Source organism: Cyanistes caeruleus, chromosome 7 (assembly GCF_971803275.1).
Source record: "Cyanistes caeruleus chromosome 7, bCyaCae1.hap1.1, whole genome shotgun sequence".
NCBI lineage: Eukaryota > Metazoa > Chordata > Aves > Passeriformes > Paridae > Cyanistes > Cyanistes caeruleus.
The window spans coordinates 4,393,286-4,418,531 of NC_141707.1; the positions used below are offsets into that span (position 1 = coordinate 4,393,286).

General features: G+C 43.7%; 1 protein-coding gene across 13 annotated transcripts in view; it reads left to right on the plus strand.

Annotated features, from left to right (window-relative positions):
- The window catches only part of AGAP1 (ArfGAP with GTPase domain, ankyrin repeat and PH domain 1), a 301,042-nt gene that overhangs the window by 71,954 nt on the left and 203,842 nt on the right, over positions 1-25,246 (plus strand). For all 13 annotated transcript variants that reach the window (XM_023930576.2, XM_086898932.1, XM_023930573.2 and 10 more), the window contains exon 2: positions 23,137-23,195. In XM_023930576.2, the coding sequence (XP_023786344.1) occupies positions 23,137-23,195 (59 nt within the window). The remainder of the gene's footprint in view (positions 1-23,136; positions 23,196-25,246) is intronic.

Sequence of the window (25,246 nt, forward strand, 5' to 3'; positions counted from 1 at the left end):
TGTCATTTGGAGGGATGTTTGTGGAGTGGGTTCACTTAAGTCATCGTTTAACCTCATGCTTGGTACTTGTTCTCCTGTTCTGGGTTCCATTGAGGCTGCCCAGATGAAGATGTAAAGGTCACTTGTCTGAAATGATAACCCAGAGTAAATCTCTCCATTGAGAGATGAGTATTGAGATGTTACAGCAAGGGCTTTGTGAGGAGCCCTGTAGGATCTGGCTGTAATGCCAGTAGAGTCCCTGGGATTTACCAGGTAGGTACATCTGTATTTCCTGTCTGTAAATGTTCCATGTGGGTGGTACTCAAAGTCTTTCTCCTTGCTTTGAGAAGTGTTCTCTCTATATTGCCTGACACGTGTTATTTGTACGTTTATTTTCACTAGTTTATAGATAGAGAGAGCTATTGAATTAAAGATTCAGAAATGTCAGTTCTGGTTACATCAAGCAACTTTGACTTTTAAATCAATTGATGATGTGTCTCAACTCCTGAGCTTGAGGAAGTTCATTTCAGCCTTGAAGGTACTTAATAAGAAATAAATTCAAAGTTTCTTGGGAGAATCCCAGTGTTATTAAAGGGTTCTTGTTCTTCCCAGTTCCCATTTTGTGAATGAAGCCTCCCAGCAGATCTTTCCTACTTGGAAGGATTAGATGCTGATGTTTTGCTACTTAGATGTGAAGGGGAGCTCAAATACTGTGCTGAGTGCTGCCAGCTCCTGGTGCTTCCAAGTGATTTATAATCCCTCTTTGTTTGCATGTATTTGTCAGTCAGCTTGTCTGGCTCCTTTGACAGAGAATCTGGATTCCTGAAAGTGCTGGTTTAGGACTTGTTGTGTATATACATATACATGTGTGGGGTTTGAGGAGAGGGTTCTGCATCACTGATGTAAATTTTTTCCCTCTGATTCCCATGCAAACAGTTGCTTAACAGCAGTGCCAATGGATTAAACATAAGGGAAAACTCTTGAAAAAGTGGGTGCTGAACCACTCAGTGCAGCTGTATTTGATTTGATTTGTGGGGATGTGAAGGCATTCATGGAGCTGCCTCCCTCCTTCGTTTCTCTGCTGCTTCTGTGGGTGCAGATGTTATTTGGGTGTTAAAAGCACAGTATTTCACCTTAACGAGTTATTGTTTGTTCTCACTACTAAGTGGCACTTCTTTTCTTAGTGAAAAGAACTGAAAAATCAGTAGTAGCCCTTAATCCTGCTAGAGTTGCTCTTATGAGTATTCCTGCAGAGGTGATGCTCTTCATCCTCCCAAAACCGAGGTCTCCCAAGCCCCAAAGCCTTCTTTGGGATGAGTGTCAGAATGACAGAGTGCCTGAGACATCTCCTGCTTTTCCAGGGCTCATGTTGCGTTTGTATCTGGGGTAAACTGCCTGGGAAACTGGGATGTTGACCCAACTGCTCCTTATGCAACATCCTAATTCAGAAGCTCCTCTGTTCAGAGATACAGAAATATTTATGTTGGCAAGGCAACAGCTTTTATGTCTTGACCTCTGTGTCTGCAGGGAAAAATCTGATTTTGTGCTCATGGAGGATACAAGGTTTAACTTTTCTCCAGTTTTAATTACAAAAGCTGTTAAAATTAACCCTGCATTGTTCTTCATAACTTTCAGGGGGTTGTGTTCAGGCCTTGGAGAAAAATTAAAATTTGTCTTCTGTGACCAGACTTGAATTGAAAAATCACCAGTTTTGCCTCGTCCTCAGCTACAGATTGTTGGTTTCCTTGCTCAGGCTGCTCTTCCTCAGGATGAAGGAAGATGTCCAGGATGGCAGATCCTCACTGGCTGTCACTGGTACCCCTCTCACGTTGTGTCCTCTTGCCCCTTCCTCATGAGGAGCTCATCTCACTCCACCCCTGCCATGGGCAGGGACACCTTCCACTCTCCCAGGTTACTCCATGCCCTGTCCAACCTGGCCTTGGACATTTCCAGGGATTTAGGGGCAGCCACAGCTGCTCTGGGCAACCTCTGCAGGGCCTCCTCACCCTCTGAATAAAGAAGTTCTTCCTAATATCTAATCTAAATCTTTCTTCTTTTACTTTAATACACTTCCCCCTTGTCCTGTCACTATCTGACCTTGTAAAAAGCCCTTTAGGTACTCAAAGTCCAGAGTGAGGTGTCCCCAGAGCCTTCTTACATCCTGACTTGTTAAATTTGTCAATGAAGAGTTTGTTTTAATAAAAAGAGGCTAATCTCTGCCCTGATGAGAAGGTGGTAATTTTGATTTTGTCATGTTGGCCAGGAATTTCCTCACATTTCCAGCATGGTGTTGGGCAGCCTTGTGCTATTCAAGAGTTAACTAGAGATATTTTTAATTCCATGCAGAGTTGTGCGTGGCAGGGTTGTTTCCCAAGGGTCAGAGGAAGAAGAGGCCAACACTAAAGGACTCTTTCTGAAAAAAATATGTTTTAAAAGTAGTGTTCAGAAGTCCCTGGGAGTGAAGGGCCTCTTTCAAGCTCCTGTTTGCAGTGCAGTGTCTCTGTGGGGTCACCTGGGTGTTAGTGAAATGCCTTTGAATGCAAGCAGTTCTGGCCAAAGTATGTTATTTTTGTATCTGATTCTAATCTCTCAAAAATATTTTAGCGTGTCTTAAGTCTTCAAAATTCCCGGCTATTTCTGAGTTAGCTGGAAAGTCACTGCTTAGGGCAGATGATGAAATTTATATTCAGCTTTTGGGTAAGGTGGGGGTGGGGCCTTCGAGGAGGGGAACTGAAGTTCTCAGAAAAAAGATTTCTTTATTTTCAGTTTAGCTATCTGCAGAGCTTCCCAGGTGACTCAGGGTGAGGTTATTTGAGAATGACAGGCTCTGAAAAGAGCAGGTTGGGATCAGATAAGAGTGGTGTATGTTTGGCTGTGTATAAAGATGTGTAAACAGCTGTATGTTATTTCTGTATGTATGCACCAGAGGCATGGAAATGCTGGGAGTCTGTTTGGCTGCCTTGAAAACTTGTAGGAATCCTTCCCTTTTGCCCCTTCTTATCTCTTGGTCTTGTGAACATAAAGGGTGGGGAGTGAAAAGCAAAATCGTGCAATTGGTTTGCTTTATGTTGGGACTTAAACATTCCTGAGATTATTGCCACATTTTAGTACTGCCACCTGCTTTACCTCCTCACTGCCGGGGCTGAGGAGGCTCTGCAGAGCCTCAGGTGTGTCTTCTGCCTGCTGTCTGCCAGTGAATCACCTGCTAATGCAGTTGACCTCCAGCCCTTTGAACTGACTCTATTTTTAACCTAAAGCAGGGAGGAGAATTCATGCTAAGTAGAGGCTGATCAGACAGCACTGCAGTCATCTAAAGACTTGTTGTTGCTCTGACTTCCCTCTTCCTTCAGGAAACAGGGCTGATAGCATGGAAGAACTTGTTCTGAAAAACACTTTGAGAGATTAAAATTAAAAAATTAAACAAATAAATGTATATATATGTAATTTGTATATAATATATATGTTTAATCATGGAATCTGGAAGTTTTTCAGTTCAGTTGTGCCTGTAAAATAGAGACACGGTGGCTGCTATTTTATATGAATGCTGTAAAACTTTCTTTTCTGGCTTGGCAGATGGTTTCATTCAGTTTAACTCTGATTAAGATATCACAGTCCTGGGCAGATGTGCTATTTCTGTCCTGAGGTGGTTGGGCAGTGTTGCCTTGCCCTGCTTCTGTGTATTTCTGCCATAGTGGCCAAGTTACACTTCAGTGGTGAAGCTAAAAATCAAGAGAAGACCTTTCCATGAGCTCTCCCAGTCGGTGTAAGAGCAGTTCATAACCCCAGATGCCCTTCCCAGTCTCACAGCTTAGTGGCAGAAACAAATAATCTTCCCCTGAGGGACGGTGGGGATTAAAGTGCAGGTCAGTGTTTGTCCTTTGGCTGTAGCATCTCTCAGCACTCGTCATTCCGCTGCTTCTTGATGTTCACAGAGGCTCCTTGCACCTGGAGCATTCCTGATCCAGCTCCTCCTGTAGATGAGCAGCATGTCAGTACCACTCACTTCCCAGATTCTCCCACTCAGCCAGAGTAGCAGCAGGATTTGAGTTTCCCTTTGTTTAAGAAGGGAACCTTTCTGTTGGGTGGCCTTTATTGGCAGTTTTCATCTGATCTGTTTGGAACCCATCCTGATTTGGGGTGGTGAAATAGCCATGCTTGATTTTGAGGGACCTTTGTGTCCCTTCTGAATGAAGTCTGAGGGTCTGCGAGGAAGCATCTCAGAAGCAGGACTTTCCTGGGAGTGCTTTGGTTGGGGAAACAGAAAAGTGCATTTAAAATAAAGGATTCCAGAACAAAGTGGGATTTATTTGCTGTGTTAATTACAGTTTTGTTCTAGGTAACTGTTGAATGATGCTATATTAACTTCTTCCTATTATTAGATGCCTTTTGCCATGAAAATGGAAGTTCTAATTTCCTTCTGGACTATGGATTGCAGTCCCAGATGTTGTATTTCACACTGTACCACTGAAACTTCAGTATGAAATCCCTGCAGGCCCTCAGTGTGCGTGTGGGCACCTTGTGGGCTTTCACCTGGGAATCCTTTCAATCAGGTGGCTTTGAAAAGAAATGAGCACACTGAAGGAAATTGTTCTTGGAGTCCCTCCTGGAGTTTCTTTGGCAAGAGCACAGGCCAAGTCTGTTGAGGCTGGCTGCAGTAAACCAGGCAGAGGTGTTAAGGTGACGCTCCTCTTTATACTTACAGGGTATGTTCCTGTCACAGCTTGCTTTAACCTCTGCCCTTGCAAGGTATGTCAGGAATTGACTGATAACAAATCCCTTTCCATCCCCAAATAAAGAAGAAATGGAGTGTCATCTGAGTGTGCATGTTCTGGTTTGTATTTTTAGGGCCCCCAGGTTGAGAATCTGCTGTATCAGTGTGATGTTACCCATAAATAGTGTGGATAAAGTATGGAGACAGGTGGCTGTTGTGTGGAAGAAATGATGGAAAACCAGTTTGGTGTTGGGGGCTTGACAGCATTTAGTGGGTGATGGAGCTGGTTATGATGTAGTAGTGATTTATGAAATGTGTGTGACCCTGTTTCCACAAGCTCAGGACTTCACACATCTTTCCTTCAGCCGTAGCTGGCTGCCAGGTCAGTGTCCTGTCCCCAAATACCCCACTGCTGCTGGCTCTGAGTGTCTCTCAGTCCCTGTTGGCTTTTCCAGCCCTGTCTCGTGTCCAGCCTCCTTCCCCAGCCCACTCACAGCTGCCACTGCTGCCCTTGGGGAATAAAACCAGAGGAATTCAACTGTTCCTTCCCTCCTGCAGGAGGGGGCTGAGTTCCCCAGCCAAGCTCGAGTGAGCTCTGCAAATTTGGGACAGAGAATTCCCGCTCCCAGTCTTTCTGTGCATTTCACTCTTACAGCTGGGTTATGTGGTTCACACTCAAAATAAAAAGCTGATTTCTTTCTGCACCTGATCTGAGTTCCTTTCCTGCACAATAATCCTAGGAATGTGTCACTGCAGTCATCACAAACACTGCTGGCCTTCACTGTTTACATGTGCTGTCCCCTGTCCCCCAGCGCTGGCAGCACCAGCAGTCCTCAGGGGAGGAGGAAGGAAGGGTTTTGTGCAGTAAAAACTGAACAAAAATCACAGCAAAAACATAAAACATGGGTTTTTTTTTTCCTGCTAAGATTAATAAAAATGGATCTATGTGGATTTTTTCAGTCATTCAGATGATGAGCTTTGAGAAATACTTGACCAACAAGCAGTGGATGCTGGATGAGAGCTCAAGCAACCTCATGTAACCTCCACAAAGGGCTTCCCAGAAAAACCAAGGCTAAATTTGGGCTCATACCACTGTAGTTTAGCTTATCTTGTCAGCTCTTCTACCCTTTTCAGCTAGTCTCAGAGGAATTTTTTTTTTCCTTAATTCCCTTTCTTCAGTGGCATGGCATTTTTTGGGGATTACATATGATTTATTTACATATATAAATATATATATATATGTAATATATATGTATAAATATGTATGTTTAATTTTAATATAATGTATAAATCCATGTGAAATGAAGTCTGCTTGCAAAGCCTTTATTTCAGGCACATTCCTATGCATGTTTAATAATTTTATGGCTGTGGCTAAGCTGGTGAGCTGTGTGATAGGAGTTTGGACTCAGGCTGTGTCCTTGTGCTCTGGGCTGGGAATTTTTGAGTAATAAAGGCAGGCAGTTTTGTTTAACTCCAACTCGTGAAATCACTTAAAGTGAATTTTACCACCTTTATTTCTTCATGTTTGTTTAGTGGAATATGCACCCAGCAGACCAAACCTAGGAAAAAGTGATTGCAGAACCAGTAAAATCAGCTGGGTGTTGAAATAAGCGGTTTTGCAGCATTCTCACTTGTATTTTTTTCCCTTCATTTCAGCGTCATGTTTTTTCCAGTGGATGACTTGTGCTTAAAACCTTGGGCCTCAGAGTGGTTGTGAGGGTTTTTCTTGGGAGTTTTAAGGACATTTTTAATGATTCTGTCACAGATTTTGGTAGTATTTTGGAGGAGCATTTCCAGGACACTATAATTGGTACATGAAGCGGGAGCCAGTTTGTGTAAATGCAGCTTGAATTACAGCACAGCTTTTGAAGTCTTGAGTCTTTGAGGTTCTGGTCACCTGAATTTTCAGGAAGGAGTGTGGCATTTTAATTCCTAGAGTATATTTTTGAGCTGGAAACTCTCTGACTGTTTATATTAAAGTGAGATTTAAGTATGGGATTTTCTTGGAAAATACCAATAAAGGCTTGAGGGATCACTGCAAAACCCCAAAGGTCAAGTTTTCAGTAGACTCCTGTGCTGTTTGTACCTTTTGTCCTTAGGCATGTTATAAATCACTTCTGGAAATAATTTTGGGAATTACTGAGAAGAACTTCACCAGCCTTGAAATTGCTGTGAGGAGGAAACATCCTGTGCTGAGCAGCCTTGAAAGAATGGCATCACATTTCTCCTTTCTTGTTGATGCTGTTGTGTTTGGGGGCAGGCAGGGGATTGGTGTGGGTTGGGACACCCAAAAAAAGATTTAGGTTAGCAACACCTAAATCTTCAGCTCAGATTTAGGTGTTGCTGTCTTGTTAAAGGATCTGCTTTTAGCTCCAGGGACTCTCCTTCCCCAGCAGATTTTGGCCTGGGTAGTGAGATTTATTTACTGGAGTGTTTAAGGTGGATCTTTGTCCATAATGCCAGTGGATGTCTTGTTTTGGGATAAATTACTGACTTTCTGAGGATCTGATTGACAAATGCTTCATTATAGCTTCAAAATGCTTAATGCTCACTGTATGTCTGTGTTGGGGAGGACACTGAGGTACAGGCTGTCAAATACAGTGTCTGTATCAAAGCATTGGAAACTTCTGTTGTTTATTCTTTATGCAGAAAATCTCATAATTCCTCATCTGATTCATCTTGGACATTTTATTCCCCAGATACCAGTTGGGTAATGTCAGTCTTCTATTTCTTGCACTGTGATTTCCAACAGCTCCTTTTTGAAATTCAGCATATTTCCTTTTTTTTTTTTTTCTTTTTTTAACTATAAGGATTGTGGTGACATCTCTATTTAATTTAAAAGATAAATGCCTGACTCTGGGGAGTTCAGCTGTCTGAAAACACCTTGAAAGTTCTGTGAGGTTTCTTTTCCTCCAGGTGAAAATGCTCCCTTCCTTTGTTGAAAGTGGGAATGAGCATGGCAGGTTGTGAATTCTTGGGAAGGATTGAGGGACAGTGATCCAGGGTATCTGCAGGGGTGGTCACACCTGGGGTCACTCAAGTGGCACAGCCAAACCTTGTGAACAGGCAGGCCATGAATATTTCAAGGTGCAGTGGTGCAGCACTTGAGAGCAGCCAGGGGTTTTCAGTTCTCGGTATCAGATGCAATCCTGAACAAGGGTTTAATTCACAGGCACAATTTTCAGCCTGAAATCCATAGTGGGTTTTTAACTGCATTTATCTCAGGCTTTTCCTTCATATGGAGACTGGTCTGTACAGAGATTTCTTCATTCAGTAATTCTTTGGGAGACTGCCTGCCTGCTTTTTTTTGATGGGGAAAAACTCATGTAACGCTTCCCTAGATAATTTTGCTCATTTTTCTTGTGCCTAAAACAATTAAATAGGTAACATGGTTTGGGTTTTTTTTTTCTGCTGTAGCCTTGGTATAATTCACCATGATAATTGCTTTATTGCAATGACAGATGACATCTTTGTGGTTCTAAGTACACATCTGGCTTAGCTACTTAGAATAAGGTTGGACTTGATCTTGGAGGTATTTTCCATCCTGAATTTCCTGTGATTTTCACAGGGATACAGGCACTTTCTGATGTGTATCCGTGGTGCTTGGGATAGAGCAGGGCATTGTTGATGATGCTCAGCTGTAATGCTGGGCAGGATTAATGAAAATCACCTCACAAGAAGCATTTCCTCCAAAGCAGACAGCATTTAAGGAGCCTGGAGGCGGCTCTGGAAGCAGGGATGCAAGGTAATGTTTTCAGTTTGCATTGTCTGCTGTCCAGCTTTTTCATCAAAACAATTGTTTTCTTCTATAAAAACAGTAGGGTTGTGTGCAGCCTTTAATTTTGCCATGCAGCCTGGTAAGGTGATCCTGCTTAAAACTGCTGGGAGCTTTTTCTTAGCTTCCTGTAGATCCTACCAGAGGGAAGGGCAATAGGATGTGATCCTCCTACTCTTTTAGGCTCCCTGATAAAGTGTGCTCCCAGTGAAGGGGCCAATCCTAAAATGATATGGAAATATTCTCTTGCTGTAGAGGCTGGCACCAAGGCAGATAAGGGGAGCAAATTGTTCTGAGATATTCATCTTATGATGTGAACAAGAGGAGAATGAGTTGGAGCAGAGGGTTTATCTGAAATCTGTATTCTGTGCCTTCTTTCAGTGCATGGGATAAGTGGAGCTCAGAGCAACCTGATCTGGTGGAAAGCATCCCTGCCCATGGCAGTAGGAGGTTTTTTTAAGGTCCTTTCCAACCCAAACTATTACATGATTTTTAATAATTGGAAGTCATGTTTTTACATAAATAAATGGGTGCTGCTAGAACTGTTTACCCTGCTTTTGTTTAGTGGTGAATATTCTGTTACATCCCCAGGTGTGTCTTGTCAGATCCCTAACTGTGGTCTCCTCATCTCCCTGAGTTGGTTGTAATTTGCATAATTTGATGGTGGAGCACCACCTTTTAAAGGCTGATTAATATTTGTGTGAGTCAGCAGGGACAGGAATGGTGGGTGGCTCTCAGCCCACCAGGAAATGCTTCCACAGCTTGTAAAGGTGAGCTGTTAACTGGAGCCAGCTGCTATGGATGGCATTACCTTTGCCTCATATTAAAATGGTCTGGAGACTTGGATTTCAGGTGTTTGGAGTCACCCAAACCACTGTTATAAAATGATTTGGGTTTTCTTGTCTGCCTCTTGTTGGTGTTTAGGATAAAAGCTGTTTTGTTTATTTATGAACGTAGAAGAACCTTAGGCTTTTGTGGAATGGAGAGATTGCATTGCTGGGATTACTTTACCACTGTGTGTAAAGGTTTGTCCCCTCATTTCCTTGCATAATATGGATAATAAGTGCATCTGCTTAATCTGAAGATTTCTCTATTAAACCAGCTTTGGGTTTCCCAAAACAAACCGCTCAGAGCAGGAGACACCTCACTTTTCCAGCTCTGCTTCCATCAGGTACAACTTGGTGCCATTTTTCTAATCCTGGGGTTAGATGTCTTGAGCATTCAAGGGAAAAAAATCTGGAATGCAGTTGGAACAACCTTCCAGCCATCATTTGGGACCAAGTTACAAGTGGAAACTTGTTGGCTTGTTAGAAAAGCAGTGAACTTGTGCTGGAAAAGTGAGATTTTCATACTCCATGCCTTTGGGAACAGTTTCCTAGAGCTAGATGAAGACAGTAAATTTGGAAATGCTTGTTTTTCTTTTGGTTTTAAACTCATGCCTTTTGCTGTTAAGTCTGGGTTTTTATCTTATAAGTAGTATTATTTGTTGGCAGTGTGCCCTGCAGTATGATAAAGCCCCATCATGGCTGTGAATTAAGTGGAAAGGTCAGTACAGGCAATTAAAAATGTGCCAGAAATATTAAATAAGACATCTGCTGAAATTGCCACATCCCTTGAAGTATTCCAGGCCAGGCTGGACGAGGCTTGGAGCAACCTGGTTTAGTGGCAGGTGTCCCTGCCCATGGCAAGGGGTGAAATGAGAAGGTTTTGTGGGTTCCTTTCATCCCAAACCATTCTGGGTTCTGTGGTGGCTGTCAAAATTCACTGGCTCCTCAAATGGAATGGGAGTGAAAACCTGGATGCTGGAGAAGAAATTCCAGTATTGTTGGGATTTAGCTTATGCAAATGTCTTGTGGCATTTCAAATAAATACTGGGGGGGGAAATCCTTCCTAGACAGAGCTTTTGATGATGCTACAGGAGTAGTCAGGCTCTGGTTTCCTTGCACAGCCTCCATAAAAATGCTGGAAGGACTGAGTGCTAAAAATACATCCTTAACCCCACAGCAGTGGTTTGTGTTGGCCTTCCTGGAGGAACGAATCTCTTTAATTAGTAAGACAGTGAAGTTTATTTTGGGGTTTGCCTTGTTTTCATTCTGGGATGTGAATGAACTCTTATGCACTGCAGCTTAAAAAAATACAGAATGCTGTGGCTGTGCTGGGGTCTGCTCCAGCTGCTGGCAGCAGCTGCAGCCTGCACTGCGCTCCTCGTCCCCCTGCCCGCCTTTGCCTGGGAAAAAATAAATCCATTTAAATGGGGAGGAGGAGCCAGGAATTGTTTTGATCTGCCCCAGTAGCTGCCTTGATGTGCTAACCACATGTTTGTCTGTGTGATCCTAAGGACAGAGCTCCCCTGGCTTTGTGCAGGAGCAGCTTTTGGGAGCTCTGGAAAGGGCAGAGCTGGTCCCTCTGGATTCTGGAAGTGTGCATTCACTGTCACGTGTTCTGCTGCTGCTTTTGGGGTGGTTTCTTGAGATTTGGAGACTGTGGCTGTTTGCATTCTCTTTCCCTGCTGTACTGCTTCCAAGTGGCTGTGTTTTATTAAGGCTTTAAGGCTGCACTTGATTGTGTTAATTATTTTCTTAACAGTGTGTGCTGGTGGTGTTGCTGGAGTAGAGGCTGACACCCTTCGTGCTGGCTTTGAACTACGTTTTAGATCTTTATGTGGGTTTTTGGCATTCTTTATTTTTATTTTTTTTCTAGACATGAGAAGAACTTTTCAGAATGAATATCAGTGGCTGATGGGGTTGAGTTTACCTGAGGAAGTGGCACAGAGGTGACAAACAACATAAACTGGTCCCCAGCTTTCCTTTCTTAGCTCATATAAAGGAAATAGGAGGTTATATGATTAGTAGGGAACAGGATTTGAAGGGAGAATAATTCTTGAAGTGTTTGGGTGCAGGGGTTTAGCAAGGACTCAGTTTGTAGCATGGTTTGCTAGAGCACATTATAGGTCAAGATGCAGCAAGAGGGCTTGTGCAAAAATAGCTCATATTTTCCAAATTATCTTTTAATAGGCCTCATTTGCATGTTGCAAAATAGCAAATGTTAAAAGCATCAGAGCCAGGACTTAAAGAACAGAGGTGTTTGGTCTCTTAGGTGAACAAAATTGGTTTCTGATTACTGAGCTCTGCATGGGCTCTTTTAAAGATATAATTTCTAGTGCAGGGCTTTGAGTTTAAAGTATGTGCCTGAGGTGATGGGAACCTGCTGAAGCTTGGAAAACACACTTGAGTTTTTTGGCTTCACCCAGGAAACACAAATAAGAGTGTAGCCAGAGGGCAGGATTTTTGCGAAGACCCACAACAGCCTGATTCCTTGATGAGTGGTGGTTTTTTTAAAAAAAAAAAAAAAAAAAAAAAGTCGTATTACCAGTTCTGGCAAAGTAAAGATTGAGCTACATAAGCCTCAAATGGAGAAGGATTAACAAATGGATATTTGCGATGGTTCTGTGTTGATTTAGATCTCGGGCATTGCAATAATTCTTCAGGTGCTGTGGGTGCTGGATGGATGATGGGAGGGGAGGAGAAGCCGAAGGAATGATAGGGAATGGACTTTGGCATCCTGGTGGTTTTTCCTGACTTCTGGCTTCCTCCAAACCTGCAGCTTTATCTGCAGGGGAGAGCTGAAAGAAGCTTTGTGTTTGCAGCCACCGAGTCCAAGGTTCATATGAGCAATGTTTTGGATTTCCAAAATAAATACTTTGTACTTGCATGGGTCCTGTATTTTCTGAAATGCCTGGTGGTAGCAGGTGCTTTTTAAATAGGAAGCTGTGGAAGGAAACTCTTTCCTAATGGAGCATTTAGTCACGTTATCTTCTCTAGCTGTTATTAACTGTTTTTAAGCGGTTCTCAGGCAAAAGGTGCTGGCAGACCTGAGCCCTCCCCTGCTTGCTTGGCTTTCTGTTGGCTTTTGGATGCATCCCTGGCTCAGCTGTGCTAGGTCCCAGGTTTTTAGTGCTGGTTTAATGTTTTGGTGGCTTTACAGGCTCTTGGGCAGCAGGGTAATGAAACGGAGTAAGTGGGTATTAGCCTTGCTGCAGGAAGATAAAAACTAACTGGGAAACTGAAGCATCTGAGGTGAGTCTGCATTGCTCAGGTGTGCTGCCAGAGCAGAGTTCCTGGACAGGGAGAGCATCCAGGGTACCTGCCTGTGCTGAGCAGCTTCATGGGACCATCTCCTCACCCCATGAGACCAGACACTGACCATGTGTTCCCTGCCCCACTTTCCTGCTTTAGCTTCTCCATGTCAGCTCTGAGGAAATCAGCCTTTTTCTCATAGTGGATCTCTGCACAACTGACAGAAAATGGGCCCCCTCTGCACCGTTTCCTTGTTGCTTTAAGCAAGGCTTTTGCACTGGTTCCAGCTCAGCATTAATTCCCTTTGAGACCATGCCTTGGATTGCACTGACTTTTTTTTTTTCTATTTTTTTAACATTTGACAAAAGCTTTGTTTAAACAAGTTAGATGTGCATCAGGCTAATAAATATAAACCCCGTCAGATTATTCCTGCTGGGCTGTTCTCTGGAGAACAGTGTCCCATTTGTGTATTTTCCACTAATCATCTCCAAATCTTGCATGGGTGATATCAAGTTAAGGAAAGTGGATTTAGGATTACATATGGTACAGTCAGGGAAAAAGAGGCTCTGTTTTGACAACCAGCATAGCAATCTGGGAGACATGACTCCAGTTCTAAAAAATGTTTTCAGAAATGTGTTGCATAAACAAGTCATCATTTCCCTGGTGGAGAGGGGAAATGTTTTTCTAGATGTACTTCTGTACAAACCTTCTGGACCTGTTTTCCATAGCCTCAGTTAAAAGCACTGAAAAAGGTCAATTTGAATGGTCAGATGATGTCAGAGCACAGATTTGGGTTCAGAAGCAAGGAGGATGGGCCATGAGCTGATTTGTAAGTGATTGAACTTGTGTCACTGCAGGTTTTGGCATGTGGGTGCTGTGACTGCAGCAGGAGAAAAAAGAATCCTCGATGGCACCATCTCTCCTTTGCAGGTTCCTCAAGAGGGTAGGGGCATTTTGGGGATGGGGAGAGTTGTAGGTTCAGCTGAGTTTTAGGATCCCACCCATTAAACCGTGTTGACTTCATCCTGGCTGCCTGGGTGTGATGAGGGGTAGAGTTTGCCTCTGCCTGCATTAATCACACTGTGCAACCAGCAAGATGGAATTGAGTGAGGTCTATAGCTGGCTGGGTAAATGAGGTGCTGGGGAAAGGCAGACTTGTCTTCATGGGAAGAATCATAGCTCACATTTACTAGAGTTTTGTAGGGGAGAACAAAGGAAATCTGTTCATTTTGATTGCTCTTGCTAAAGACTTGAGCTGAGCTGCCATCAGATAAGAAGGAGGGTCTATCCTCTTGTGCATAAAACTTTTTAAAAAGTAGGAAATCATGTCTAGGAATAAATAATTGATTTTCTTTTTTGTGTTGAAAAGACCCAGCAGCAAATCCTGGAGGAATCTACTGCAGCCTTTTCAGGTTAAGATACTGATGAATGCCCAGGGAAAGCAAAAACCAGGAGCTGGTTGTGCACAGCTACAGAAGAACCTGGTGATGGTTAGTGATGGACATCCTGGTGGCTTGAACTCGCTGTGGGTCAGTGTGGGGACAGTAAAAGGTGATGAATTCGGTCCAGCCAAGAGCAAGCAGGAGGAGTGGGGCAGCCAAGATGGATCAGCATGAGAGAGGAGGGGGACATAAAGATGGAGTCACTCATGTTCATCCCTTCTTACTTAAAGATTAAGTAAGAGGGCAGATTAAAACCCAGCCCAGTAGTTTTCCCTTTTGTTATAATCCCAAAGACAATAGAGCTGTGAGTCCCTGTAGGACCTTGGCAGTGTCCTTAGCAGAGATGCACAGCTGTGAGAAAAACACTTCAAGGTCTGTGTTTATGGGAAGAGGCTGCCTCTCTGAACTGCTTGTTCATAGAATCCCAGGATGGTTTGGGGCAGAAGGGACCTTCAAGCTCACCCCATCCCACCCCCTGCCATGGCAGGGACGCTTTCCACTATCCTGGTTGCTCCAAGCCCTGCCCAGCCTGGCATTGGGCACTTCCAGGGATCCAGGGGCAGCCACAGCTTCTCTGGGCACCCTGTGCCAGGGCCTGCCCACCCTCACAGGGAACAATTCCTGCCCAATATCCCATCTAACCCTGCCCTGTGGCAGTGGGAGCCATTGCCCCTTGTCCTGTCACTCCAGGCCGTCAATTTTTAGTCTGAAACTTGGTGTCTGCCACTCTCATGTGTTTGTAGTTTTGTCACCATTTTGTTGAGCATGACTTGTTATTCCTTTTCTCTCCTTCCTCCTATGCCTTTTTTCCCCAAAGTTGCTGTGGTTTTGCTTATTTGCTGCCATCTGCTTCATGTTCTGCTGCTTAAGTTTTGGTGATGCTCAGGTGTTGCCCCAGGACAATCTCCAGTGGAATCCCAGGGGTGGGAATCCTGTGCAGGCTGGCTTAATGTGTGCTTGGGTTTTATTTAGTATTGCTTCTGGAGCTGTGTGAGGGCAGGCTCAGGCTGGAGATCAGGGAAAGGTTCTTCCCCCAGAGGGAGCTGGGCACGCCTGAGGCTGCCAGAGTCCAAGGAGCATTAAGGGATGCCCAGGGTGGGATTGTTGGGGTGTCTGTGCGGGGCCAGGGGTTGGACTGATCCTGGTGGGTCCCTTCCTGCCCAGGAGACTCCATGATTCCATTTTCTTCTCTACCAGGTAGTCACCAAGTTCCCCTTGCTAATTTTTTGCCTTTTTGTTTGAGTTGCAGTCATTCTTACGTATTGGAAAAGCTAAAAGTCTTTTCAGCCTGCCCAGCAAAGCCTCTCTTTCTTTTTTTTTTTTTGCATCTCTATTGTGACTTTCTTCTTGCCAGATAAATCTGTTTCTATATTCTTTCAAAATGCTCTTTTTTCCCCCCACTTCATCTTTTTTAATTTATCCTTTGACGCCGATTCTTCTTGTGCCAACTGCAGAAGCTGTCCCTTTTCATCTTTGATGCTTCTCAGGGAAGTTCCTCATTAATATCTGGATTTGAATAAGAAAGGCTAATTCCTTGTTTGTGTCTATAGTCAGGGAAGGCAGCCCAGGCTATCGTTTCTGAAGGGTCTCATTTTGGGTACTTTGGACATCCTTGTTGGGACACAGATTTAGGCGTGGATTTTTCCTCCGGTGTGACTTGAACAGCTTGAAACTTTATCACCAGATTTTCACTGAGTTTCCTGTGCTGGCACTGCCCTTCCCCTGAGGCAGGAGATGGGAGACAACAGACCTCACCTCTGACACTGCCCTGCTTTTGGGCAGACCCAACAAAATAAGGCATTTACCAAACATTCCATCCCCAGTGCCTTCTTTTTCTTCCTGGATTCCATTTCTGCTGTGCTTCTGTGTTTAGCTGAATTTCTGTGGGGATTTGGCCCTTAGGAAATATTGTTTATTGCCTGTAAAAAAAAAGATATTACTGCACTGCAGAGATGATCTTTTCCTTTCCCAATTTTATTGGAGCAGGGAGCAGTTGTACTACAGGGATGCTTTCATTTTCTCTTTGTCTGCTTTTTATATTCCTTCAGCCTCTTGATGGGGTTGTCATTGCCTGTTGGAAAAGGGGCTGGCCCAGACTTCCAGTGCCACATTTCTCTGGGGGATGTGTTAGGAAATGTGCATTTGATTGGAACTGAGCTGTATTCCTGACAGTCCTCACTCCAAACATCCCTTGCTGACGTGCTCTGGGTTTCTCCCACGGCAGAGTTGTCTCAGGAGAAAGCTGTGGTTTCATCTGTGGGATTTTAATTTCTCTTACACTAACTGTGTGTGTCAGCTCCTGAGCCCAACCCAGTGGGAAAACACAGGGAATGGGAAGTTTTACTTGTTAAGTATGTCATTTATTTTTCCTTATAAAAATCCTACAGCCAAAATATCTGCTCTGTTTGGTTTTAGGATTTTGTTTTGTGGGGTGGGCGGGGTTAGGATGAGTAGTCAGGGTTAGAGCTACATTATATTTAAGGGCAAAACAAATAATATGGTGGTGTTACTTGTAAAACTTAGTGCGTAAGATTGGGTTTGGGAATATACTTGGATCCACTGTCCATCATTCCTTTAGTAGGAATGGGGTTATCCCTAAGGAGGTAACACCTCTGCACCCACCTGAAAGCTGTGTAGAGTGGCTGTAGATGTGAGAGCATTAGCAGCAAAGTGTTGAAATATTTTGATTTCAGCAATTTGAAAATTGAAGACAAAACCCAAATGCCGTGGCTAGAGCCAAGTGCTCTCCAATTCCCAAGGCCAGAAGCGTATTTTGGGAAAGGCTGGCTTGCTGGCTGGGGAGCTTGTGCAGCTCTTTGCATCCCTGGTCCTCCTTTTGTTTCCATGGCAGCACAAAGGATAACGCTGCTGCAGCTGCCAGACGCTGCTGGAAGAGAGATTACGGCTTTGACCTAAATATCTCTTTAATACAGTTCTCAGTTACAGGGAAAGGTTTTTCAGATGTTGGAGATACGGGAGGCTCTGGTGAGCACGGGCTCAGATTCCTGATGCTTTAACTGCTCTAAGCTCAGCCTCGTTTTCCTGTTTATAATTAGGAATTGGGTACGGCCAGCGATAAATCTGTCCAATATCAAACATTTACACTGGAGCTGGAAGAGCTGCTGGGGTTTTATCCATCCTGACAGCACCGGCAGGGGATGGGAGGAGTCTTAAACTGACAGCTCGTGAAATCCCTCTGGTTTTAGGGCTGTAATTGAATTGCTCTGTGGCAGTTTGGTGACTTGTTCTGCAGTGTGTGTATTAATGCTGTTAGTGAAGTGTAAATACAGCATTGTGCAGGGGTGGGATGTGATTCCCAGAGCCTGGCTGGAGTTCCCACCCGGAGGAGGGCAGGGAGCTGCAATGCTGCTTTTTGCCTAAACTGCCTGAGAATTATAAATTACACATCTGCAGTTCAGGAAGGAAAAAAGGGGCTGTTTGGAGCTGGGTGGTTGCAGCAGTAATTCCTAACTGGCATACAGTAGAAAGCCATAGAATCCATGATTCTGTCACACTGACTAGGGAGGAAATAAAACCTTAAATCATCCTGGTACTGCTGTGGGTGGGTTTCTAAAGGTTTTATTTGTTACTGCTTTGTAGTTATTGTTTGGTGTAATGGAACAGAGTGAATAAGCAGAGAGGACCTATATAAAAAACCTGATTTTAAAAATCCAAACACATCAGGGGTAAAGATTCATAGAATTCCAGGGTGATTTATGTTGGAAGGGACCTTAAAGCCTGACCAGTTCCACCTCCTGCCATGGGCAGGGACACCTCCCACTAGACCAGGTTGCTGAGAGCCCCATGAAATATATAAAAAGAGCCTTTTGAAACATCACATGATCTTCCAAATAATATTTTATGCGAAATAAAATAATAAATAATAAAATAAATAATAAAAAAATAATATTTTATGCAAAGCTTAGAAATCAACATGTCAGGATGGTTTTCTGCTATTTTCTGTTGGAACTGACTCAGTGCTTTGACTTAAGGTGCTTGGGGCTGGGTTGGAGAGGATGTGCTGTGAGATTACCCCTCCTGAAAAATGCATGTTTTAGGAGGATCACAAGTCTCAACCCAAAATCTGCACGTTTCCCTCTTTGCTAAGAAAATCAGCACACGAGCCTTGGGAAATACATCCTGAAAGTGCTGCTTTGATACAGCTCCAAGACAGAGATGTGTGGCCTTATTTGCATCCTTGTGGACAAGTGGAAGCTTGTAGGAATATTTTCTGTACCTGTTCACTCTCAGGTTTTTATTTCAAAGGAGAAGAAACTCTAAATATTGCTTGTAATGCAGAAATTATTGAAGGGGAGAGCAGTGTGTGACATAGCTGTTGGTACTTTTAACTTAATTCCCATGTTTCTGAGGGTTCCTGTTCTTAGCAAAAAGGATCTTTAGCTGTGAGTTTGCAAAGAAATCCCTTGGCTTTTCTATATTCTATTTATTTATAGCTTTTCCTCATTTAGAAGGACAGCAAAGTAACATTGGGATTGCCTCAGGAAAGCTCTTGCAGAGAAGCTTTCTAAGAATTGTGAAAGATTGAAGTCCTTTCATGTCATCCAGCAGAGAGATCTGCCCATCCTTCCCTCACCACTCTTTTTGGTCAGGTTGCCATTGAATTTCCAGGTAGATCAGAGGAAGAGAAAGCTCTGAGCTTCTCAGCTTTTTGCTAATCAAGGATGAGAGATTAAGGTGAAAAAAATGGCAAAACAAGGTTGGTGGCTCAAGGGGTGCTGATGGGCACTGCCCAGTGCTGTGTTAATATTGGGGCTGCCCAGGCTCTCCCAAAATAGTAAACAAACTGCACTGGCTGGGGAGGATTTTTTCCTCAGGATGGAGGGGGTGGTGTAAATCTGATTGGCCCCAGTTAGAACCATTTTCTCAGAGGTCCCGTTAGCTGCCTTGCTGCTGTTGCCCGTGGCAGTAAATGGAGTTAATTTAGGAGAGGGTCTCCAGTGTGAAAACCCAAGGATGGAATGAGCCAGACTGCTGGACTCTGAACTGCCAGGCTCTTGCTGTGGTTATTGCTGGAATGGCTGGGAAGCATTTCTGGTTTTCATGACTTCCCTCCCCTCTTGAATCGTGGATGCTGGGATTCACTGATGCTTCACCCTGCGTTCTCTTATTAACATTCTTTTGCTAATATTTATTTAGAGTTTAGTGGTCATTGCTGGATTTGAAGAAGTAGATTTTTCTGTTGGAAAATTCTTAGTGGGGTTTTTAAATAGGGAGCGTTGGAACAGTGAGACCTTGGAATCAGCTGCTGTCCTGTGCCATGGTATGCATGGATCTGGGCAAGAGTGGCCATCAGACCCCAGGATTTCACCTCAGCAGGTGCTGCCCCATCCCTGGAAGTGTTCAGGGCTAGTTTGGACAGGGCTTGGAGCAGTCTGGGATGGTGGAAGGTGTCCCTGCCTGTGGTGGAATGGATGAGCTTCAAGGAATTCTGGGATTCGCGTGGTGGAACCAAAGTCTACATCTCATTCTTAATACTGGAATTAATAAGGTTCCTCTGGGTGGGGCTGAGTTACTAAACTGAGGTTTTAAATCAGCCAAGGATCCTCTTGGAGTTCGTGCTTTAGTGTAGTGGTAGAAATAAAACCAGAGGAATTGAGGAAAAGGAAAATGAAGACTTCTGTTGTGGCAAAGAAATCTTTGTGAAGGAGATGCAGCTGTGCATCTTCTTGGTGCACGTTTTAAAAAGACACAAGTGACACCATGAATATTTGAAGCTTTTGATCAGTGATGCAGAAATGAAAGGAGCAGCACATGCAACTGTGATTAATTATTGACAAAAGTAATTCCTTGCATGTGTGGAGCCTGGAGTGGGACACGAAGGTTGAGTTCACTGGAATTCCAGAGCTGGGCAGTAATACAAACAAGACCCTAGTTGATCAACTTCATACATATGGTTCTATTTATTATGCAAATCTCTTCCAATATGTTTAAATCAACATGTGGTGGTGGGGGGTTGTAGCTTCAGCAGAGGATTTTTGTGGGCTGCACAATTTGGGCTCTGCACGTTCCAGTTTGATGGATCCAGTGTTTCATGCTGTATCTGTAATTTAGTTTTCTCTATTTAGGAAATTAAGGCAAATCCCCAGACCTGTTTGTGATGTTCTATCTGCAAGTATTTGACCTTTTCACCTTAACTTCTGTGGATGTTGGGATTAACTTGGAATGAGTCAGTCTTTCCTGAGGCATTCCTAGAAAGTGAATTGGGTAGAGGGTGCTTCCACATCCATCCCAGTGATGGCACACAAACCTCACACTGCTGGAGAGACCAGGCACTGTTTCATGCCATGTTCTGTGTTTAGCTGTGGTAATTCCTTGTAAACATGCCAGTGTAAAGGAATCTCATAGATCTCCTAATAAAAATGAGCTGGCTTTATTTTTTTAAAGGACACTGGAAAACCTGATGTAAATTAATTGCAAATTGAAGTAATAGAAGTGGGAGATTTTATTTAAATTAGCTGGGTTGAGGTCAGGGTGGTTTTTGTTTGGGTTTTGTTTTGAAGAGGTGTACTTTAGCAATAAAATGGAATTTCAACCTTTATCAAGTATTTTAGACACTCAAAACCTGTGTGGGTGCAGGAACCAAGGACTTAGCAGAAAAGGGGAAGGTAGCTTTGTAAAGAAGTCTAGCGCCTTGACTAGTGAATTTAATTTTATTTCTTATGTTGCCAATCAGGATTAAAATACATATATTGCCCATGTGGAGGGTCCTTGAGGCCTGATACAGTTTTGGAAGCTCCTGATGTGGGGTTTTGGTGTATTCTGATGAAGGAAGGACCAAGTAGGAGGAATAAGTCCACACCCTTGGGCTTCCTTTCTGCAGCTGCCCACCTTCTGTTTTGTCTTTGGGCCTATGTGCTTTTTGGAATTCTAGCTTTCATTGCCTCCCTGATTTGTCCTTTTGGAAAGCACAGGTCCTCCAAAATAATATTTTAAGGTTTTTATTATAGAGAAAAACCAGATTTGTGATGTTCATGTTACCCTTGTGCAGTTTACCCTTTGGCTTGGCAGATCTTTTTGCAGTTCTCCAAGTCAGCAGCAGTGATTTGCTCACTCATCTTTTTCTTACCTTCCATGGTGATAAAATCCAGTGGTTCTTTTTTATGGAAGCTTGTTGACATTAATAGGGAGCTCTTCCAGTTTGTTTCACACACCTAAACCTCCACAATTCAGGGATAATACCTGCCTGAGACTGATGGTTTTCCTTGACTCCTGAGAGTCTGGAGATGAGCTGAAACCTCCTCATCTCATTCAGCCTTGGCTGCTCCCTCCCAAATCCACAGCAGCTCAAAGCAAACCATGACAGTTGATAATTTCCTGTTAGGGCAGTGAAATTTTTCCCAATACCCAATCTAAAGCTTCCCATTCCATTGCTCCCTGTCTGGGAAAACATTCCTTACCACAGGAAGGTAGGAGAACATCCCTAAACCAAGCTGTGGTCCCTTTGGAATGCTTTAGTCATGAGCAGGTCTTGCATGCAGTGTTCCCAAATGAGAATTGCTGCTTGTTTTGTGTCTATCTCAAGTTATTGTCAGCTGGGTGTAGCACAGAAAGCTCTTCCTGGGGTTTTGATCCAGAGGGACTTCAGGTGATGGAACAGGAGCTGCATGACCAGTGTCTTCTCTTGCACATGGAATGCCAAAGGTTACCCCAAGTCTTCAGAGTGTTTCACTCTGAGCCTTTGGTTTTCCTTCCCCTGCCAGTGAGTGTGTGGGAGGAGCTCATCCCTGTACCAAAATACTGATCATTTTCCATGTGTTTTCATATAGGTACACACAGGATTTAATACAGAAAGATGTTACATGCATCTGGAGCTTTCCTAATTCCTGGCTAATAGGTCTTTTTGGGATATTGAGGCAAGAGCAAGATATTTAATAGAGATACACTGGAAAATGCAAGTGTTTGTTTTTAGGTGGGTGCTGGGAAAGCTTGGGTGGTTTCTGAAGTTAGTGAGGGTCACATCTAGAGCAGGAAATTGCCTTCAATTTCACAGAATCACAGAATTACTCTCCAGATCAAAAAATGAAATGAAACTGCCTTCTCCTCCTACTGATGGGTTTATTGGAGGGGAAGCAGAGGCTTGCAGGACCTTAAGTGGCTTGCTTAAAAATGTGGTCAGGTGTAACTTTCCATCTGTTATTTTCCTGTGGCTTCAGGAATTGATTGGAACACTGGAAATCTCGGTGCTGCTTCATTTCTGTGGAGTTGGAGCTGTTCTCCTCAGTAGGAGCATCCTGTGCAGAACAGGCATGCAGCTGGTTTGCATGGTTCTGGAGGGGTTAAATCAGGATCCACACTGGGTTTGTGACAGAAACATCACTGTCTGTTTGCTTACAGCTGACCAGACCTTTAGGGAAGGAACAAAATTGTGAAAGTTTCTAAATACAGAAAAACAGAGCCTTATTTCTCTTATTTCTCTTCTTTGGTGTGGAATTGTCAGTGAGGCAGGAGCCAAGTGCAGCCCAAAGAACATGGTTTCTGTGAGAAACTTGCCTTTCTTCAAGAAATCAATCCCTGCCCCAAGTAGTTTTTAATTAACTTTGTAGTAAATGGATCTGTGGTTTATTTCTGCTTAGATTATGCTCTTGAAAAAATAGTGTGTTTGAGGAAAAAAGAGATTTCCCCCTTCCTAAGCAGGGATGTTCCCACTGACTGGTTGCTGCAGTTGCTGACATTGTGATGTGCAGTAGAAAATAACATGCTTTAGAACCAGCAAATTTTCTTATTTACCTGGGTGGAGAAGTTACTGCAGATGGTGGCAGCTGCAGTCAGTGACTCGTAACGTGACAAATCCAAGGCTTCTCCTGTAGGGAAGGAATGTGTTGCTGTGCATGGGAAATGCTTTAACCAGGTACACACTGGAAGAGCCTTTGCACAACTCCAAGGGCCTGGGGTTACTTTGAGCTTGCTGATGATGTGGGAGCACTTGCTGCTGAGAGCAAATCCATGCAGAATGGGAATTTCTGGATTTTTTTTGGTATAATTTCCCTGCTTTTTGTCATGTTGGACTGTCAGCCTCCCAAGAATCAGGCGTGGCCTTTGGTCTCGCATTCCCAAAACCGTGGCATGAAATTGTGTGCAGCAGAGCATTAAATGTCATTATCCTGATGTTGGGAATGTTTTCCTCTTCCACAGATGCCTTTGTAAATAGCCAGGAATGGACACTGAGCCGATCTGTACCAGAGCTGAAAGTGGTGAGTTCATGTTTGCTCCTGTCTTGGAAAACATCCTGGAAATGTCCCACACAAGTGGGGATCTTCCATGCTTAATTCGAGCTGCTGTTGGGAAAAAAATGTAGAAAGCAATTTTAATAAATAAATAATATTTCCCTCTATGCATCTGTTATAGACCCACTGAAGGGTTTAGACTGGGAGGGACCTCAAAGCTCATCCCCTTCCACCCCCTGCCATGGGCAGGAACGCTTTCCACTATTCCAGGTTGCTCCAAGCCCCCTCCAACCTCACCCTGAACACTTCCAGGGCTGAGGCTATCTTTATGAAGATGATGTATATTCAATATTTATTTTAATCATACTTCAAAGATCTCTCAGTATTTTATTGCTGTTTGAGTTTTTTCTGCTCCAAGAAGCAGCTTCCAAGGGGGATCTTCTCAGCAGGGAAGTCTTATGAGGGCAGTGGAAGTTAGCAGCTGACATGTAAAGCTCATTTTATCTCCCCATATTAAGCTTTCATGATTTCTTAAAGGACCAGATGTCTGTTCTCCCTCTCTTTAAAGAATTTAACCCTTTCCCAAATCTGAATTGATAATAATGTTTTATAGAGGTGAGAGTATCTGCAAGGGCACATTTAACAGGATAAATTCATGAGAGAGGCATTTTAATGGGGGCAGCATCCTCACAACTACAGTTGTGTGGCCATTTTGACTTTAGCAGTGCTCAAGGTGAGTACAAGAAGAATCTGCCAGTCAGTGGATGTAACTCCCTGATACAGGATAGGTGCCTGAGTTTTGTTAAACAGATGCTGTCGTTTGGAAGACCACAAGTACCTCACACAGTGAAAAAACAGGAATTCAGGACTGGGAGGTATTGGTTGGATAGGAGTCCAGCACTGGTAGCTGGCTTATCCTGGGTTTCTTTGCACATCCCTTCCCCTTCTCTGAGCCCTGTTCATTCACAGCACCCACCAAGAAAATTGGGAGTTGCAGGTGAGACCAGAGCTGCAGGTACTCCATGTTGTAGTTGAGAACACAAACGATTACCAAGCACCAGGTGATGGTGTCAGGGTACATTTTTCTCTTGTGACAGCCTGGCTGCATCATGTGAGTGCTTACCTTGGGTGTCCTGCCTGTGTTGTCTGAAGCAGGGCGGTAGGAAAGCAGATTTCAGCTGCTGCAGAGAATTGATTTGCAGTGGTCAGCGTGCCACGAGATGGCTGTCCGAGGGTAACAGCAGAACTTCTGCTGCTACAAAAAGAATAATTTGATTATAGCACTGCAAATGATGGAAGCCAGCAGCAGCAGCAGTTCCTGTGAACTTGTGCTCCAACAGGAAGGGTAAATTAGGAAGCCCAGCTGAAATCTGCTCTACCTTTCCTTCACATCTGTCCTTGGGGAGGGGCTGGGGCCCTGGGTCACCTCTGTCATTCCCAAAGTTCAGCTTCATCCTGGGTGCTCCTTGTGGCTGAGGAACATGAGGGCCATGTTAAAGGGAGAGGGTGTCCTCCTGTACAGCTGGGAGGAAAATACTTATTTATTATTTATTTCTAGAGTGGCTGTTGTTGCACCCTTTGGGCTCTGCATAATTTTAAAGGGAACAGAAACTGGCCCTGGGAGAGCAGAGAAAGCCCCCAGGGCTGCAATAAAGGAAGGAGGTATTTTTCAGTGTGCCTTTGAGGAAAAAACACCAGTCTTTGCCTCCTTTTTTCAGCAACATGAGGGTTGGTTTCTTTCCAGTGCTCAGAAGGATATTCGAGGCCACCTTGGAGGGGGTTTGGAGCAACCTGGGATAGGGGAAGGTGTCCCTGCCCATGGCAGGGGGTGTAACTGCATGAGCTTTAAGGTCCCTTCCAACCCAAACCAGTCTGGGATTCTATAATGGGTTCCTGCTGATCCAGTACTTGAGATTAACTTATGGCTTTTCATGCTTTTATTGTGGTCGGGAACATGGTGATACCAGTGCCTTTGGGGTTTCTTGGTCCTGTTTATTCAGATATTAAATAAGGATATGTTAGGCAGAATAAACATGACATATTTCTGGATAAAATCGCCACATTTCTTGCAAAAAAAT